The sequence below is a fragment of the Siphateles boraxobius genome, unplaced genomic scaffold (genome assembly GCF_051911475.1).
Source record: "Siphateles boraxobius isolate OS27281-9 unplaced genomic scaffold, OSU_SipBor_1 9, whole genome shotgun sequence".
NCBI classification, from domain to species: Eukaryota; Metazoa; Chordata; class Actinopteri; order Cypriniformes; family Leuciscidae; genus Siphateles; species Siphateles boraxobius.
The window spans coordinates 22,199,543-22,215,799 of record NW_027509219.1 but is presented as its reverse complement, the minus strand read 5'-3'; the positions used below and the strand labels follow the sequence as shown (position 1 = coordinate 22,215,799).

Sequence of the window (16,257 nt, the reverse complement as noted above, 5' to 3'; positions counted from 1 at the left end):
AGGTATATTCTATATATATTCTACAAAGCTGCTACACATGATACAAGGGAACAGATGATAATAGAATATGAAATGTTATATGGTATGACATTATTTACTCTTTGCGTACATTATTGAGATGTCTTGCACATGAATGCCAAGCTGTGTCGGGTTAAAAAAGGTTCAGATGAACTCATCAAGTTACTGCATTCTCTTCTGCAGTTTGTCTGCTCAGACCTAAAAATCAGGTCCATCCAACTGCTAATTAAAACGTTAGCGTTTTTCATTTGGTTGTGACATGAGCTGTAAAGTTGGATGTAACGTTGTAGAGATATGGTTGATAAACTAACATGTGTAATGTTGTGATCTGTCATTGCATTTGCTAAGTTCCCATTGAATGTTCATTAGAGTAAATGCATTTTTATATGTTTTTACAGGCTAAGGGTGGAGTCAGCATGATTTTCTGTTGTATTCTGAAGATTCAGTAAGTCTTAAATTACTGAATGTAGAAGACACAGAAACACAGAATGTTAAACTTTGCACCGTTGGTAAAGTTTCTGTAGTTGAGTACCAAAATATCTGCTTTTTGTTAATGGGTGGCAGGCTTGATTTGACAGCAAAACAAGGCAATAGTTCCTGCATTTTCTTTTTTCAGTTGTTCGTCATGGTCTTGGTTTTTTTTTTAAATCTAGTTTGTTCTTCAATTTGTGTTTTTTTTATTTTATTTATTTATTTATTTTATTTTTACAATTTACAAGAGCCTGTCCAGGTAAAATACTGAAGGGAAATGAAGCTGATTTTCTTTCTTCTGGTCCTCTTGAAAAACGGTGAGAATGGTTCTTGGTTTTTCTGTTTATTTTAGAAGATTATATAGTGTTCAATCTGACATTTAGACTGTAATTCCATATTTAAATTAAATAGCAAGATTCTAATCTGTTTTATCTTCAACTTGTAAAATGTTTATGGATTAACCTTAATAATTGAATTAGTATTTGAGTAGTAGTACTAAAAATGTACATAAACTTAATTTATTTATATTAATTCAATAAAATAATTTCATTATTCTCATAATAATGTTACACATAAAATAATAATAGATGTAAAGCAACTGTAAAAGGTATGATTATGTCTATAATCTCAATTTTAAAATGAGAGAACAATAATGTTCAGAACATTTTTTTCAGGAATGAATCCAGCCGAAGGACTCCATGTGATTTATTCATCAGGGCAAATTATTTTAAAATATTCCTTTGACTGATATTATAATAGCAATGAAAAAGATTGCTGTAAATTTCATCAGTCGGAGTGTTTCCCCTTTGTGAATAATAGAGAACAAGTTGCTCCCCTGTATCCAGGAAGAATATTCATCAATAATTACAATGGAGAATTTGAAGTAAAAATTATGGACATGAGTGTAATGGATGTTGGCATGTACGGACGTGGTTTCAGTGGATTCCCTGACACCTATGAACATGTTGAAGTTACAGTTTCTGGTAAGGCTTGGAACCATTTATAAATGAAAGCCTTTTGCAGTCATTGATTAATAATTATTTCTTTTCAGTCTAATATGTGTTGCTCATGCTAATCTGGAGTTTGTAGTCTTATCACTTTTGAAATAATTATATCTTGCCGACTGCAGCTTTAAAAGATCTCAGTGGAGTAGGCTAAACACAGCTCCTCTCTCGCCAAATTCAACCATGAAGCCAGCAGTCTGGATGTCATCTTCTCCAACTACTGTCATTGTTTCTGAGAACAATGCAGAGAAACTCGGGTAAATGATGTCACATAGCCTATATGATGGTCTAAAAATTCCAATTCTTAAAGGGACAGTTCGCCCACAAAAAAAACTATAATCATTTTCTCGACCTTGTGTTGTTCCATGTATTCTAAACAAAAAATATGATATTTTGAAGATGCTGGGGTCCAAAGGACATTGAACCCAACTGACTTTCATTTTATGGACCAAAAGAAAAAGTGTTCCACTGATGAAAAAGTCATACAGATTTGGAACGACATGAGGGAGAGTAAATGATGACAGAATTTACATTTTTGAATGAATGTAATCTTTAATCTTTAATATTAACATGACAAACATAACATGTTTGACAGCTGGAGAACATCCATCACGCTACTTGCTGTTTTCAGTCTTATGGTGTTTGCTGTCATCTCAGCGACTCTGCTTGTGTTCCTTCTAAATAATCGGAAGAAACAATCCACGGGTTGTTTGCAATTTTGAGTATCAATGCCACTAATTTTGATTTTTAAATATAATGGCTGAACAATATCCATACTTTTCTTTGTACACTCAGATAAATATGGAATGGTTTTTAACAATCACTATCAAAATAGGCAGTGCTGGGTAGTAACTGATCGCATGTAATCTGGATTACGTAATAAAATTCCTGAAATTAATTGCTATATTATATGACGTTTTAAAATAGTTGTAAAGAGACTACAGTTACTTTTTTATTATTACATGTTTACAAAAGCATGTTATTTTCACATTGGCAGTACGGTATGCAGTACTTTCTGTACACATGTCAAAAAAACACTTATGTTTTGTAGGATATGTTTTCCTATGCCTGTAGGATATGAATTCCTAATTACTACTTTTAAAAAAATATCTATTTAAAATGTTTCTTTCTTTTAAAAAATCCTACTGCTTATATGAATTCAGAAGGTCTTCCAGGTTTATGGAATCATACACACAGAACAGCCACATGTGAATATCACTGAAAACTGAGAGCCACTCAGCTATTGATCACTGGATTTACAGAAACAAGTGTCTTCTAAACATTTCAACATAATCTAACCAACTCCTGACAGACACATTAACTGAATTAGCACTCAGTGAGTCATGTATTCATGTGTTTAGCTTTCAAGCACATTAAAATGTACACATTTACATAATTTCATATGACATGCAATGCAGGGATTCTTTGACCTAATATATTTACTTGAAGTACCCCTGTGATTTTAAGTTAATATGTTAGGTCATTAATACAATTAATAATAATAATAATAATACAAATAATCATAAATAATAAAATTACTTTCATGTTCTCTGATGTTGGTTAATGGTCACTTGACATGAAACAAATTAAATGTTTTTTGTCTTTTTAGTAAGTGTTTTATTTTGATTGTTTTTATTTTACAATTATTTATTTAAATTTAAAATGTGTATGATTTAGCCGAATCAACCCTAGCCTTACAGATGTTGCAGCCAGATCGCCTCACATCCTCGTATTTTACTTTCTCTATGTATTTTTATGGTACAAGAATCAATGCGATAAATAAGTTAGGTCAAAAGTAATCTAAAAAGTAATCATATAGTAGTCAGATTATTACCTTAAATGTGTAATGTAATGGATTATGTGACCAACTACAATTTTTGTCATGTAATTTGTAATCAGTAACTGACTACAATTTGCAATCTACCCAGCACTGAAAATTCATGTTCAAATAAATATTTTTAAAACTCTCAGATATAATCAAATCACAGTCCAATATCGTTTTCTATCTTCCATTCCCCAGGTTCAGTATATCAACTCTCAGGATGGACTTCAATATTTAATCCCTCAACAGCTTTTTATGGAATCTCAAGGCAACCAAATACAGGTTAGCATGTGCTCTTTAACACAGTATATCCATAACTGAAAAATTTGAATCCCTAATAAATGTTTTCCTTCATAATTCTGCAGGAATGGTGTAAATTGTGTAGCTTTATGATAATAGAACTGTTTTGTGTATTTCTTTTGTCAAACACACTCTATATGACTTACTGTAAACAGTTAGTCTAGTATTAAATACCATTTATAATAGGACATTTTCTTGATTAAAAAATGCTTTGGAAGCTTGTAACAGCCTCAAATGTTCTGTAACAGCAGTACGTTATCAACAAAACTATATAACGTATGATTGTGATTCTCTTCTTAGATGAATCATGGACAAATCGCTCACGATGAATATGAAAATTATGATTCTGCAGAAATAGCAGTGTTACCATAAAGCAAACCACAATAAAAGCATGTTTAAGTAATTTTTGGTGTTCTTTTCTTGATGGATAGAGACGTTATTATCTCATTATCGCAATCTAGTAAGACCTTTAACCATTTCCCCAATAAAGTTGTCTTCATTTAAATGTTCAGTCATGTTCTCAAATGCAAGAAAGATGATCGAGGGTCAGGAGGAAAACCATACCAGAGGTGATGTAAATCAAAATGGCGTCCATGCAGGCACCCTCAACGGGTTGCAAGTGGGTCTGCAAAAAGTTCAGAAATAAATAGTGAGAATAAAAAGTATAAAATAAGACATTCACTAAATTTGACATCACACTTTCAGTCTAAATGCTGGTTGTAAATCATGAGATAAATCACGTATTATATTCTATTGACATCTAACAATACTCTTAATGGTGGATACAACAAAATAAATTGACTTAGATTAAATAAACTGGATATAATTTTGTGCAGAAGATATGTTTGTTAATATAACATGCAAGGTTTAAGCATGATGGTGTCTCATATGCTACTGAGAGAGCCACCAAAATTATTTTATGATGTGTTCAAAAACATGCCACAGATGGCAAAAGATATTAGTATTGAAATCATAATGTTCACTTAGTACTGTTAGTGGTTAAGAAATCTCTGGTTTCCATTACTTGACAACAGGCTTGATTAACACATTTGGAGAAAATCATTTTAACAAAGCCACACTTCCTTTTTCTGTCAGTTGTTCGTCATGGTCTTATATTTAGATAGTTTGTTCCTCAATTTGACAGAAGAACAACATAAATCTCGCCGAAGTTTTGAAGAACATTTGAACTGTTCGAGAGGAAAATGAAGCTGATTTTCTTTCTTCTTGTGCTCTTGAAGAACGGTGAGAATGGTTCTTAGTTTTTTTGTTCTTTTTAAAAGATTATGGAGCAAAAGAATCACTAGGATTGTAATTCCCTAATTAAATTTGATAGCAGATTTTAAAAAAAAATCTGTTTTAGGTCAATTTAAAAACGTTTGTGTATTGATTTTTACGAAACTCTATTATTAGAACTTAAATCTATTTGTATCATTTTCAAAAATAAAATTCAATATTTCATGCAGCAATAAATTATGGGATTATGTCTATAATCTAAATTTCAAAATGAGAGAAGAATAATGTTCAGAAAATGTTTTTCAGGAATGAATCCAGCCGAAGGACTCCATGTGATTTATTCATCAGGGCAAATTATTTTAAAATATTCCCTTTACCCAAATTATAATAGTCTTGTGAAAATGTGCTGTAAATTTCATCAGTCGGAGTGTTTCCCCTTTGTGAATAATAAAGGACAAGTTTCTTCCCTGTATCGAGGAAGAATATTAATCAATAATTACAATGGAGAATTTGAAGTAATATTTACGGACCCGAGTGTAATGGATGCTGGCATGTACGGATGTGGTTTCAGTGGATACCCTGACACCTTTGAAAGTGTTGAAGTTACAGTTTCTGGTGAGATTTTCTTTTTATAAATTAATGTTGTTGTTTTTTTTTTTTTTTTTTTGGCATACATTGATTAAGGGTTGATAATTATTTTTGTAATCAAATGATCAGTCTTTTATGGGCTATGCGTTGGTCATTCTCATTTGGAAGTTGTATTTAAATATTAGTTTATAGTTCACATTTTTTTTTAAATAAATTGTAATATTAAAATGTAAAAATATTTGTATTTTACACAAATAGGCTTAAAAGATCTGAGTGGAGTAAACACAGCTCCTCTCTTGCCAAAATCCTCCATCAAGCCAGCAGTCTGGCCCTCTTCTCCCTCTACACCCATTGTTTCTGAGAATGACGCAGGGAAACTCAGGTAAATTTTGTCACAAATATTAGCCCCTTACAATTAAATGAGTGTAGTAATAGACATTAATCTGTGTAACACAACACAACACAACATTAAGCAGTGACAGCTGGAGAACACCCTACACGCTTGCTGTTGTTTTAAGTGTTCTGGTGTTTGCTGTCATCTCAGTGACAATGATTGTCTATCGTCTAAAGACCAGTAAGAACAAATCCACAGGTAGGTGCAATGTACGATGATTATTTTCAATTATCTAAGGCAATCTATCTTTTTGGTTGAACATCGCTTTTTTTTTCTACCACAGAAATAAGTGGAACTTGTGGTTCTGCTAATACCACAATGGTAAGGAGTACATACATTTTCAATTGATAAATGACTTTTATTTAGTCCCAGACAGATATAAGATATTTAAGTGTAAATTACAGATTATTTATTTTTATATATCTCCCACTTCTATAATACATACATCAGTCATGCTACAAATAAGGTTTATTATGGGGTAAAATTGACATTTGTTGACCGATGACGTGTTCGACCACAACTTGCATACTGCTTAATCTTTTCATTTCTTATTCATAATATCTCAGTATGCTGATCTGTAATCATCTTCATCTGTAAAAGGGAACAGCTTGATAGAGATGGATGATTTGTAGAATCAAACCCTGTCTGCTCAACATCTCTCCACAGGAGCAGGACAGCGTCATCTACTCTATGGTGGACTTCAAGCCCTACCAGAATCCATCTGAACTTTATGCCAATTTACAGATACGCAGTCCAGGAGACGCTGATCCTTCTTCAAGCTGGACATTCACAACAGAGGGAAGTGTAGAATACTCCACTATTTTGAGAGCACCAGCATAAACATTTGTGATGTTTGTTTTCTTTTTTTTTTTTTTTTTTTTTTTTTTTTTATTTAACAATCAGGCATACATACAAACAAACCAACATAGTGCAGTAGTGAGCAATCTTGTAAATCCATACTTCCAGCAGTGACAAGAGTGATTTAAGTGTTTAAGTGTGTATGTGTGCGGGTGTGAGTGTGGTTATGTGTATGTGTGTGTATGCGTAAACAAAGTAACCGTTTATTATGTATTACCATTGTTATTACCATCACCATCCCACTTCCCACTACCACCATATTGCCAATATTGTGTTGGTAGATTTTTTACTTCCATCCTTCCTCCTATGTAATAATTGCCATTGTCAATCCTGCATAAAATACGACATAATAAGATAATATAATATAAGGTAATATAATATAACCTTCCCCCTCATCTCATCAGTCCATATCTTTTCCTATTTTTTTTTTAATTTTTAATTTTTTTTTTTTTGTGTTATGTGTGTTATGTGCAATGTCTAAGGTGCATTAAAATAGGGAGTACAGTGCGAGAGTGTCTCAAATTGGGACAGAGATGCTGTACCGTTGAAACCACTTCTCGCCTGTCTAGCCTGCCTTGGTGTTTGTGAGGTTTTTCCATATATCCTTAATCCTTCTTTTTTTTTTTTTTTTTTTTTTTTTTTTTTTATTCTATGTTGTGGTGCATTAAAAACCCATGAAGAGATAAGGGGGAAGTTATTGCACTAGTGATGACAATGATATCTAATTCTAAAACAGCATTGACAATGGCAATATTGATGATGATAATAATAATAATAATATTAATAATAATAATAAATGACAATGATGATGGCAGTGGTGATCATAACGGTAAGAGCAAAAGACAGCAACAACAGTAGTTACAACAATGAAAAAAAAAAAAAAAAAAAAAAAAAAGTGAAATTAGTAATCATAACAGTAACAGTAAAGATAGCAATAACAATGATGACAGAAACAAGTTTAAACAACTAATATGAATATTCGTGGGTTGAGTAAGAAGGTGAGAGAAGTCAGAGTTGAAAACAGAGAAAGGATTCATAGCTGTAAGAGGTCAGAAAGTGTTGGACGGCAGGGATCAGTTTCAGATGTGTTATTATGAAGGGGAGATGCGAGTTCCATTGCCATGAAGTCTGTTATAAGATTTTTCCAGATGTTAATGTGTAATTTATTTCTGGTTTTCCAGTTCATGAGGATAGTTTTCTTGGCGATGGCTAGAGCTGTGAGGAGTATTTTAGAGTTTATGGTTTTATCAGTTATTATTGTGAGGTCCCCCAGCAAGCAAAGGGAAGGCGACATTGGGATGTGGCAGCCAACTATAGTTGATAGTGCCTGTGTGACCTCTTCCCAAAAGTGTTTGATTGGAGTGCAGTGCCAGGTTGCATGAATGTATGTATCTGTAGAATTTTGATTGCAATGTGTGCAAATTTCTGATGTGAATCCCATTTTAGCTAATCTATTGCCCGTGTAATGCGTTCTGTGAAGTATTTTGTATTGTATTAACTGAAGATTCGAATTTTTGGACATGTGATAGATGTTTTTACAGATTTGGGTCCAGAAGTTGGCATCAGGGGCTATTGATAGATCGTTTTCCCATTTTATTGTTGGTAAGTATATGGTCTGAAGTTGATTTGAGATCATTTTGTATATTTTAGAGAGAAGTTTCTTTGGAGAGGAAATGTTGACCAAGTCTGATATTGCCGGTGGAAGTTCTAAATTTGTGTCTCTGATGTTTATTTTTGTCAGAACAGAAGATTTGAGTTGTAGGTATTTTAAAAATTCGTTGTTCCCGATGCCATACTCCTGGGCCAGTTCCGGAAATGGTCTAAATGTGTTAGATTTGAAAATATGCTTAATGTGGGTGATACCCTTTTCCGCCCATGTGTGAAAGTTCAATGTTTTTTTATTGCTTATAAAGTCACGGTTGTTCCACAGTGGGGTGAGGTTAGATGGAGCTAATGTAGAATTAGTGATTTGGTGAAATTTCCACCAGGCTGTCAGAGTGGTGGCTATAGTTACTGCCTTAAAACATGTGTGTTGTTTAATTGATTTGGTGAGGAATGGTATGTCAGCTATATTTAATTCTTTGCATAATGATTGTTCTATATCTAGCCATACAATATCAGATTGGGTGGGGCGAATCCATTTGTATATGTATTTGCATGATGTTTGTTTTCTATAATATTTTCATTGTTTAGATTTTTTTTTGGCTGATAAATGGATATTTTTTTTAAATTATGACTAAATTTTAAACTATTAATGCAACACTGTTTGATATGATAATATCACATATAAATTATGATAATAAATGCCTCAAAACATCTATATAGTAAAAAATGTGTAATGTCTCTATATGAAGCTAAAAATGAATTACTCTTAGTCTTTACTCTCAAACTGTATATTGTTAAATTTGGGTGTTTGACAGAACGAAACGCGCAGGATGACAATTTGTGATGCAATAATTATAATTTCAATCATTTTATTTAGGATGAATAGAGAACCTATGAAACTATTTGTTGACTTATCCATTTTAGCCAGAAGTGTTCACTGCAGAGTTCATAGGAACCATCTTTGAATAGATACTGCAATAGTTTTTTTTTTTTTTTAACATTCTATGAAGTGAAACTCAGATTGCTCCGGTCATACAGAACAGATGTAGACTGTTAACAAGAAGTGAAATTTAAAAAAAAGAAGGGTAAAATGGTTATCTTCAATTTACACATTTCTAAAGATGAATGACTATTGTGTAATATTGACAACAATGCTTCATGTTCTGTATTGCACCTATTTTTCTATTTTACATTTTTACATTCATAAACCTTTATGTTTTATATGTGCTAATGCATATGTCTTATCTATTATTTCTCATTTTGAAAGTATATAAAATTGGGAAATCTATTTTTGGAGGTCTAGGGCATATTTTTTTCTCCAGTATTTTGCTTCCATTAGTATCTTGGAAAATCAAATAGATTTTTCAGTGAGTGTTGACACCCTAATACATGTTAACAATGATTATTTGTTTTTATTTGTAATATTTTACTGTTGTATTTTTTTAATAGAAATTTGAAATATAGCATTTTATGCCATTTCTGCAAGTATTTTACTGTCTTTAATGCAATATGGTATTCATAGAAAAACCTTTTTATTAAGCATAATATACCACATAACTAAAATATTATTCTAAGAGCATTTTGCTTACGTTCCCATTAAGTTATGAACATGTTATTTCTGAATGTTCCCTCAACTTTCAAAACTTCCAGTTTTAAAACAGTCCAGTTTTTATTTTATTTTTTATTTTTTTATAAAAAGAATGTTAGGGAACATTCCATTTTATAATTCTGCAAACATTATGAACATTACTTTTGAATGTTCTCTGAATGTTCTGAAGCAATTAATAACATTTAAAAACATTAGACAAACATTAAACTAAATTGTTTCAGGGAAAAAAATCCATAAATGATGTAGCCTATAAATAAAGTTTTTGTGCTAACATTTTGAGAACATTTATTAAAGACCAGATAACTTTTAACGAACATTCTATTAACGTTTCTGGAAGAACTTTATAATGTTCCCTGTTTGGGATGAAACACTTTTGTTTGCTTGTGATGTTTAATACCATTTAATCTCACCTTGAGCGTTAGGTTTGCATTTCAGAGAAAGTCAGGAGTGATTTGATGCTAGTTCAAAACTGTTAATGTTTTAAAAATATATATTATTTTTTCCCATCATATACTTTGTTACAGAAACATTAAGGGGAAGGCATCAAAAAGTCTGAATGCATGAACAGGTCCAGTTCACATTCACTCTTCACACAGTGAAAAAAGCACAAAGACAATTCAGACTGATTATATTTTATTTACAATAACTAAGCCTTCAACATATTTACAGCATATTGAAGATAAATTATTCAGAAATATGACTCCCTCCTTAGCACATTCCAAAATGTCTATGTTTGTACACAGCATAAAGGTGTATACATCATAAAAGTAATCTGGTGATGAGACTAACTTTGCTTTTACTATCAAGTGTAGTGGATGCCAAGGTAAACCACTGATTCTAAAGGTAGACCTTGCGCCACTGTGAATAATGAATGTCTGCATTTCTGTAGTGCAAAGTGCATGAGAGTGAAAAATAAAAATGAGCAGAAAGGTGCTATGGCACTTGTTATTAATCTTCTTGTGCTATCCTGCTTTCAAGTATTCCCCTCCTCCATTCCTCTTTTCTTGCACTCTTTCCAGTGTTAAAAGTCTATGTTTTTAAAGTCGCTGTTGCAGCGATATCTGTTGTCGCTGTAGCTGGTGCAGACCAGATGTGGCAGGCAGGGGCAGGTGTGGTGTTGTCTCTTCCCCGGGAAAGGAAACTGCAGCGAAGTCAAAACACACAGATTAACTTTATTAATCACTACATTATATTATTATTTCAAATCATTTATTGTTATTATTGATCAGCAAGCCATTGATTAAAAAAACATGAATTGCTACATTCAAATTAATAAAATTAAGACCATTTATTTTTAAACCATGACTGGTGTAAAGACGTCACCATTCTAATTAAATCTTTGCAGATGTTAGGTCAGCCAATCAAGATTATACAGAACTCTATAGGTTTCTGTTTAAGGATCTTGTCAGTTTTATCAGTCATCATTGAGTTACAAACACCCCCCAAATCTGCTTTTCTTCACCTCGTAGCTTACGCTGAATGGCCAAGCTTCTGTATCAGTCTGAGACTGTCCGTCAGTGATAAACAGCCCTGATCTGTGAGACATTCGATCGATATCAGCTACACTTATCAGCAGATTCTTTTAAAGCCTTTCTCAGTCCTTTCTGGCTGCATGTTAACCTCACAATCAGATCCGCTGTTTAAAAAGAGATTGCATTCTTGAATCCGAGTATTTCTTTTCAATTTAGAGTTGTGTGACCATCTATTGTCCGTTCTGACTAGTCTATCTCCATTTTGCTCTTTCTCTCTATTTCTCCTAGTCTCTATTTTTCTCTTTGTCTTCTTATAACTGTTAAGCTTGGGTTCCCTCAAGCCAGCCAGTCAAATCACAGTTTTGAGTTTCCGGAGGGGTCTCTCATGGCTCTGTACAGTGTGTGTGTGAGTGTATCTGTATACCTTGTGGCTGTACGGGTGGCATTCGTCTCCTTCCAGCCCCTGTGGTGTGCACATACGCAGGCCTCGGAGCCACAGACTCACTGCACAGCACAGACCCACGCCACACTGCACATCCCTGTCACACGCCTGACACACAAACACAGCACAGAATACGTCACATACTGTATGTACGTATAAGATCTTGCTTTGGCTTTGTTTACTTGTAAGATTACAATTTTGTACAAATGATATAGTGTATTTGCTCATTTTGTTGAGCTTCTATTTGCATTCTCCAATGCCAGGAGCGCAAATGACCTTTGTTAAATATTTGACTTATAAATAAGATTAAATAATGCCTTTCTCAGAAAGTTTGTTTTTTCTATAATTTTACCAAGAATGTTCAGAACCTTTGATTGACCAACAAGGAGAAAGCCACTTGCTTGGTAAGTCTGTTTTTTTAAGTGTATCTTGCAATATATTTATTATTCTTTATTAAATGAAAATGTTTCAAGGGTAAATGTTAGTTAATGTTAACAAATGAAACCTTATTGTAAATTGTTACCACTCTATTTTGGCGAAATATAAAACAACTTTTTTCACTATTAGTTATTGAAACCAACTGAACACTATTCATTATGATGTATAATTGCATAAATGAATGATAAATAAAAACTAAAATGAAATAAAAATGACAGAGTAAATGTAGTGAGATTATAGACTTACCCCTGTGATGACGGCACATCTGCACCAGCTCAGGGACAGCAGGAGCACGGACAGTATCAACACCCTGCTCATAGCAGCAGCAGCAGCGGGACAAACACCACAAAACACTAAGAGCACAAACTATCTTTTTTCAGTCTTCTAAATCTCCCTATTGATCTTCCTTCTGTCCTGCGGAGCTCCCAGAGGATTTTCTATGGCCCTGAGGAGACGATTTGACTTCTCTGCTGTTCTTAACCTTCTGTCTCAGAGTGTGGAGTATTTGGTAACTTCTGAAATAAGGTCTGAGATCTGGCTCTGTCTCTCTCTTTCTTTCTCCATCTCTCTTTCTCTTTATCTCCCCTCGCCCCTCTTTCCCCCCCCACCCACACCTCCGCAGGGACTTCGTCATCTCTTTCTGTATGACGCTGGACCGGATGATGGAGAAGAGACCTTTACTGGATGTTTCACTTCAAGCGAATCCTTCCTGATGACACCAGCTATTAGCACGTTTTTTATTGGATATGTGTGGTTATTAATCAGCTGAGTTAAATTTAGAAGAGCATTGATTGCCAAACTTTGTTTTTGGCTTACGTCTCCAAAAGTCCCAAGCAATAAGTCTGTACACCTTCACTGAAACCTGAAATGTGTTCATACTGTCAACTCATTTTATACCGAATATCATTTATCATCACAATAGCATTAATACAATTAAAGACAGAATTTAATAAAATCACAGCTGATATGTGGTTTACTATATATTTACACATATAGTAAACAGTAACACGAATATTATCAGTGTCATCCACAGAAATTCATAAAAAACACAATATTTTGTTTCTTAATTTGGTGTTTTATTTCTTTTCTTAAAAGGAACTTAAATCAGTTTTTTTCTTTACTTTTATAGGTTTAACAAATCAAATTCTTTCCAAGTATCCCCAGTTGGGAATCACTAGAGCACAAATTACTGTGTAATATTTCAGTTAATCCTCTAGATTGATTGATTGATTGATTGATTGATTGATTGATTGATTGATTGATTGATTGATTGATTGATTGATTGATTGATTGATTGATTGATTGATTAACATAATGTTTTTGTAAGTATAATAGTTTGTATAATTTTTAGTATCTGCAGTTAGATTCTCTAATTTATTAAATTGTGCAACTAAAAGAATATTGTAATATATCTTTTTTCATATTTTAAATTTGAGGAGATTTGTAATGATGTAAACAATCATTTAAAAATATATATTTTAAAATGATTTACTCCATTGTCAAAGAGAAATAATCCTTCAAACCATCATCTAATATCCTCTATGCATCCGGTTTCATGCACAGCTTGTTAATTACATTTTTTCCCCTTATTAACTTCTCCACAAGGCACTTGTTCATTTTACAGGAGTCCACGGGCCATAATTATCACCTTCTGATTGGAATCATTAGGGTTCATCACCCTTTACAGTGCCAGAGTAATGTCAGTCTTGCAGCCAAGTTTCAGAGTACCAACACAAGTCAAGTAAGTTCATAGGAAATGAGTCATCAGTTCAAGGGGTTGACGAGAGAAACGTTTATTTTTACTCCCTGACAATATGATGCAGCTTCCAGGTAAATCACAACAAATTAAGTACTTGTCAATTAATTTGAGACGTTTAAGCCTACAGTCACCCCATGACATAATATGGACTGTCATTCACTGACAATTTCCTATTTACAAGTCTTAAATGTGCCACTCATTCACAGACTGTTAAACGTATTCGACATCATGTCCTCTCAAGCCTGAAAACTTCTGTGACCCAGCAGTAACCAGAGTAATTACATCTCATCGCGGACACATGTGCCCTACTCACTACAAACAGTACATTTCTCATGAAGGGACTTTAAAAATAAGGACTCTTCAATTTCTGGTGTCAAGTTTAATCTGGTCTCGTACTTCAGCTTTTGCTGCCGTGAGGTCATCGGAAGGCCTACACTGAATCAGCGCCTGCAGAACTTCATGCAAAGCTCTGCAGTTTTACACAGAATTAGAACGGCTGCCATTCATAAAAGTCATGCATGGTTAAATATTCTGATAGTGCTTTTGACCAATAATTCAGCTAACAATACATTTAAAGAAATAAATTAATGACGTCTTATGTGGCCTTGCACTTTATGAAGTCAGGCACTCTCTTTTCATCAGAGACAGATGTATGGAAATGTGGATATGGCCTGTATGAACTGCTGATGATCAAAGCCCCTGGGTTGGAGATACGTGATGGAATGCAATTATACAGAATCAATGAGCTTACTTGAAATTATAGCTAAATAAAATATCCAACTTGACGGAAAATGGAGTGAAGGATAGCCGACTGGAAAATGTCAGTCCTATCTGGTGGAATTTGATTTACGTTTAGCGAGAGCATGAAAATGCCATTGGTTAGTCAGCAGTGCATTTCTTGGCTGCAGTGAAAGTGATGGATGCCACTGACGGCCGGGCCACGTAATTACATTGCAACTTTTTGCCCCGTCAGCAGACCAACTTGGCTCTAACTGCACAGGACTGGTCAGAAATCATCAAGCGTTGCCAGAAGGGAAGAACCTACGTTGAGTAAAATTGCTTGGACGCTGCTGTTAAACATAACTTCATAATAGATGCAATGTGAGCATTGAACCAAATAGAGGTGAGCTATTATATTATATTATATTATATTATATTATATTATATTATATTATATTATATTATATTATATTATATTATATTATATTATATTATATTATATTATATTATATTATATTATATTAATCAGATAATGACAATTATAATTTAATAATTATATAATGCATTATATATAATGATATTTACCTAATAATTCTCATACTAATTAAACTAAATTATCAGCACACTAATAACACACACAAATATCTTGTCATTTTGGCACAATAAGAGCATAAACACACAGTAGAACGAATACTTCATTGATTCGATATATTAGTAGTAGAAGTTTGTAAAAGCAGTTAAAATATCTTGGCACTTAGGATCCTAGTATATTATTAATTAATCAATCGAGAGAGAAAGTAAATAAATGAAATTGACCTAATAAATGTGGTACCCATAAGGCTGCATACATTCTGGAAACCTGAATCAGTTCTACTGGGCTCTATGTTGCTCTACTTCATTCCGTTTGCATTTATATTGAGCTCAATAAGCTGATTTATACTGCACAATTTGCACAAATACAAAATGGAAGGCAGCATTTTTGAAATGTACAGTATACACAGTCTAGATATATGATATACATACAAACATATATTTTATGTATTATATAATGGACAGAGTAAAACGTCTTCATCAAAAGTGGCTCACGAAAAACAAAAAACAGAGTGCCATAAGTTCAAAATAGAGAAGATAGCATCAGTTTCTGATAAAGAACTCCTCAAATACAATTGCTGGTGAGGAGCAGGACTGGTCTTTTATTCTGCTTTTGGTCAGAGCATGGGGTCATCTAGAGATATCAACAGTGAACATTCACATTCTCATTGACAATGACAGCTAAATGTTAACTGGATGCATTTGTCCTTTAAAGAATTTTTAAAGAATTCTTTAAGGATGTACTATTATTGATAAAAAAGGGAAGTAGAGGGAGAAAAAAAATGTTTATCTTGACACTGAATCATATGTGACCATCTGCAAATAATAGCCCTGCAGAAACATCCGTCTAAAGCTGGTTGCTGCGTTTTTGGTACATTGTAGCTTGTTTTTTAAGTGGTACAAGCTGGTCTTAAACCATTTTGGTGATTTTGG

The 16,257-nt window shown here is 33.3% G+C and overlaps 2 protein-coding genes across 4 annotated transcripts; one reads left to right on the top strand and one right to left on the bottom strand.

The window, feature by feature from the left end:
- The first annotated feature begins 1,257 nt into the window (after positions 1 to 1,257).
- On the top strand, positions 1,258 to 6,785 carry LOC143732370 (uncharacterized). 3 transcript variants are annotated; one of them, XM_077223380.1, is made up of 6 exons: positions 4,791 to 4,857; positions 5,155 to 5,463; positions 5,695 to 5,818; positions 5,913 to 6,028; positions 6,114 to 6,151; positions 6,497 to 6,785. In XM_077223380.1, the coding sequence occupies exons 1-6, from the start codon at positions 4,818 to 4,820 to the stop codon at positions 6,668 to 6,670; spliced, it is 801 nt and encodes a 266-aa protein (XP_077079495.1). In that variant the 5' UTR covers positions 4,791 to 4,817; the 3' UTR covers positions 6,671 to 6,785. The 3 variants fall into 3 exon arrangements, with proteins under 3 accessions (XP_077079496.1, XP_077079495.1, XP_077079494.1); XM_077223379.1 differs by having other exon boundaries at positions 5,910 to 6,028; XM_077223381.1 differs by lacking the exons at positions 4,791 to 4,857; positions 5,155 to 5,463 and adding an exon at positions 1,258 to 1,472 and having other exon boundaries at positions 5,910 to 6,028.
- Positions 6,786 to 10,518: 3,733 nt separating this feature from the next.
- Positions 10,519 to 12,787, bottom strand: prok1 (prokineticin 1). The gene is made up of 3 exons (XM_077224366.1): positions 12,501 to 12,787; positions 11,799 to 11,924; positions 10,519 to 11,043 (listed from the first exon to the last, which is right to left on the bottom strand). The coding sequence occupies exons 1-3, from the start codon at positions 12,570 to 12,572 to the stop codon at positions 10,924 to 10,926; spliced, it is 318 nt and encodes a 105-aa protein (XP_077080481.1). The 5' UTR covers positions 12,573 to 12,787; the 3' UTR covers positions 10,519 to 10,923.
- Positions 12,788 to 16,257: the final 3,470 nt, after the last annotated feature.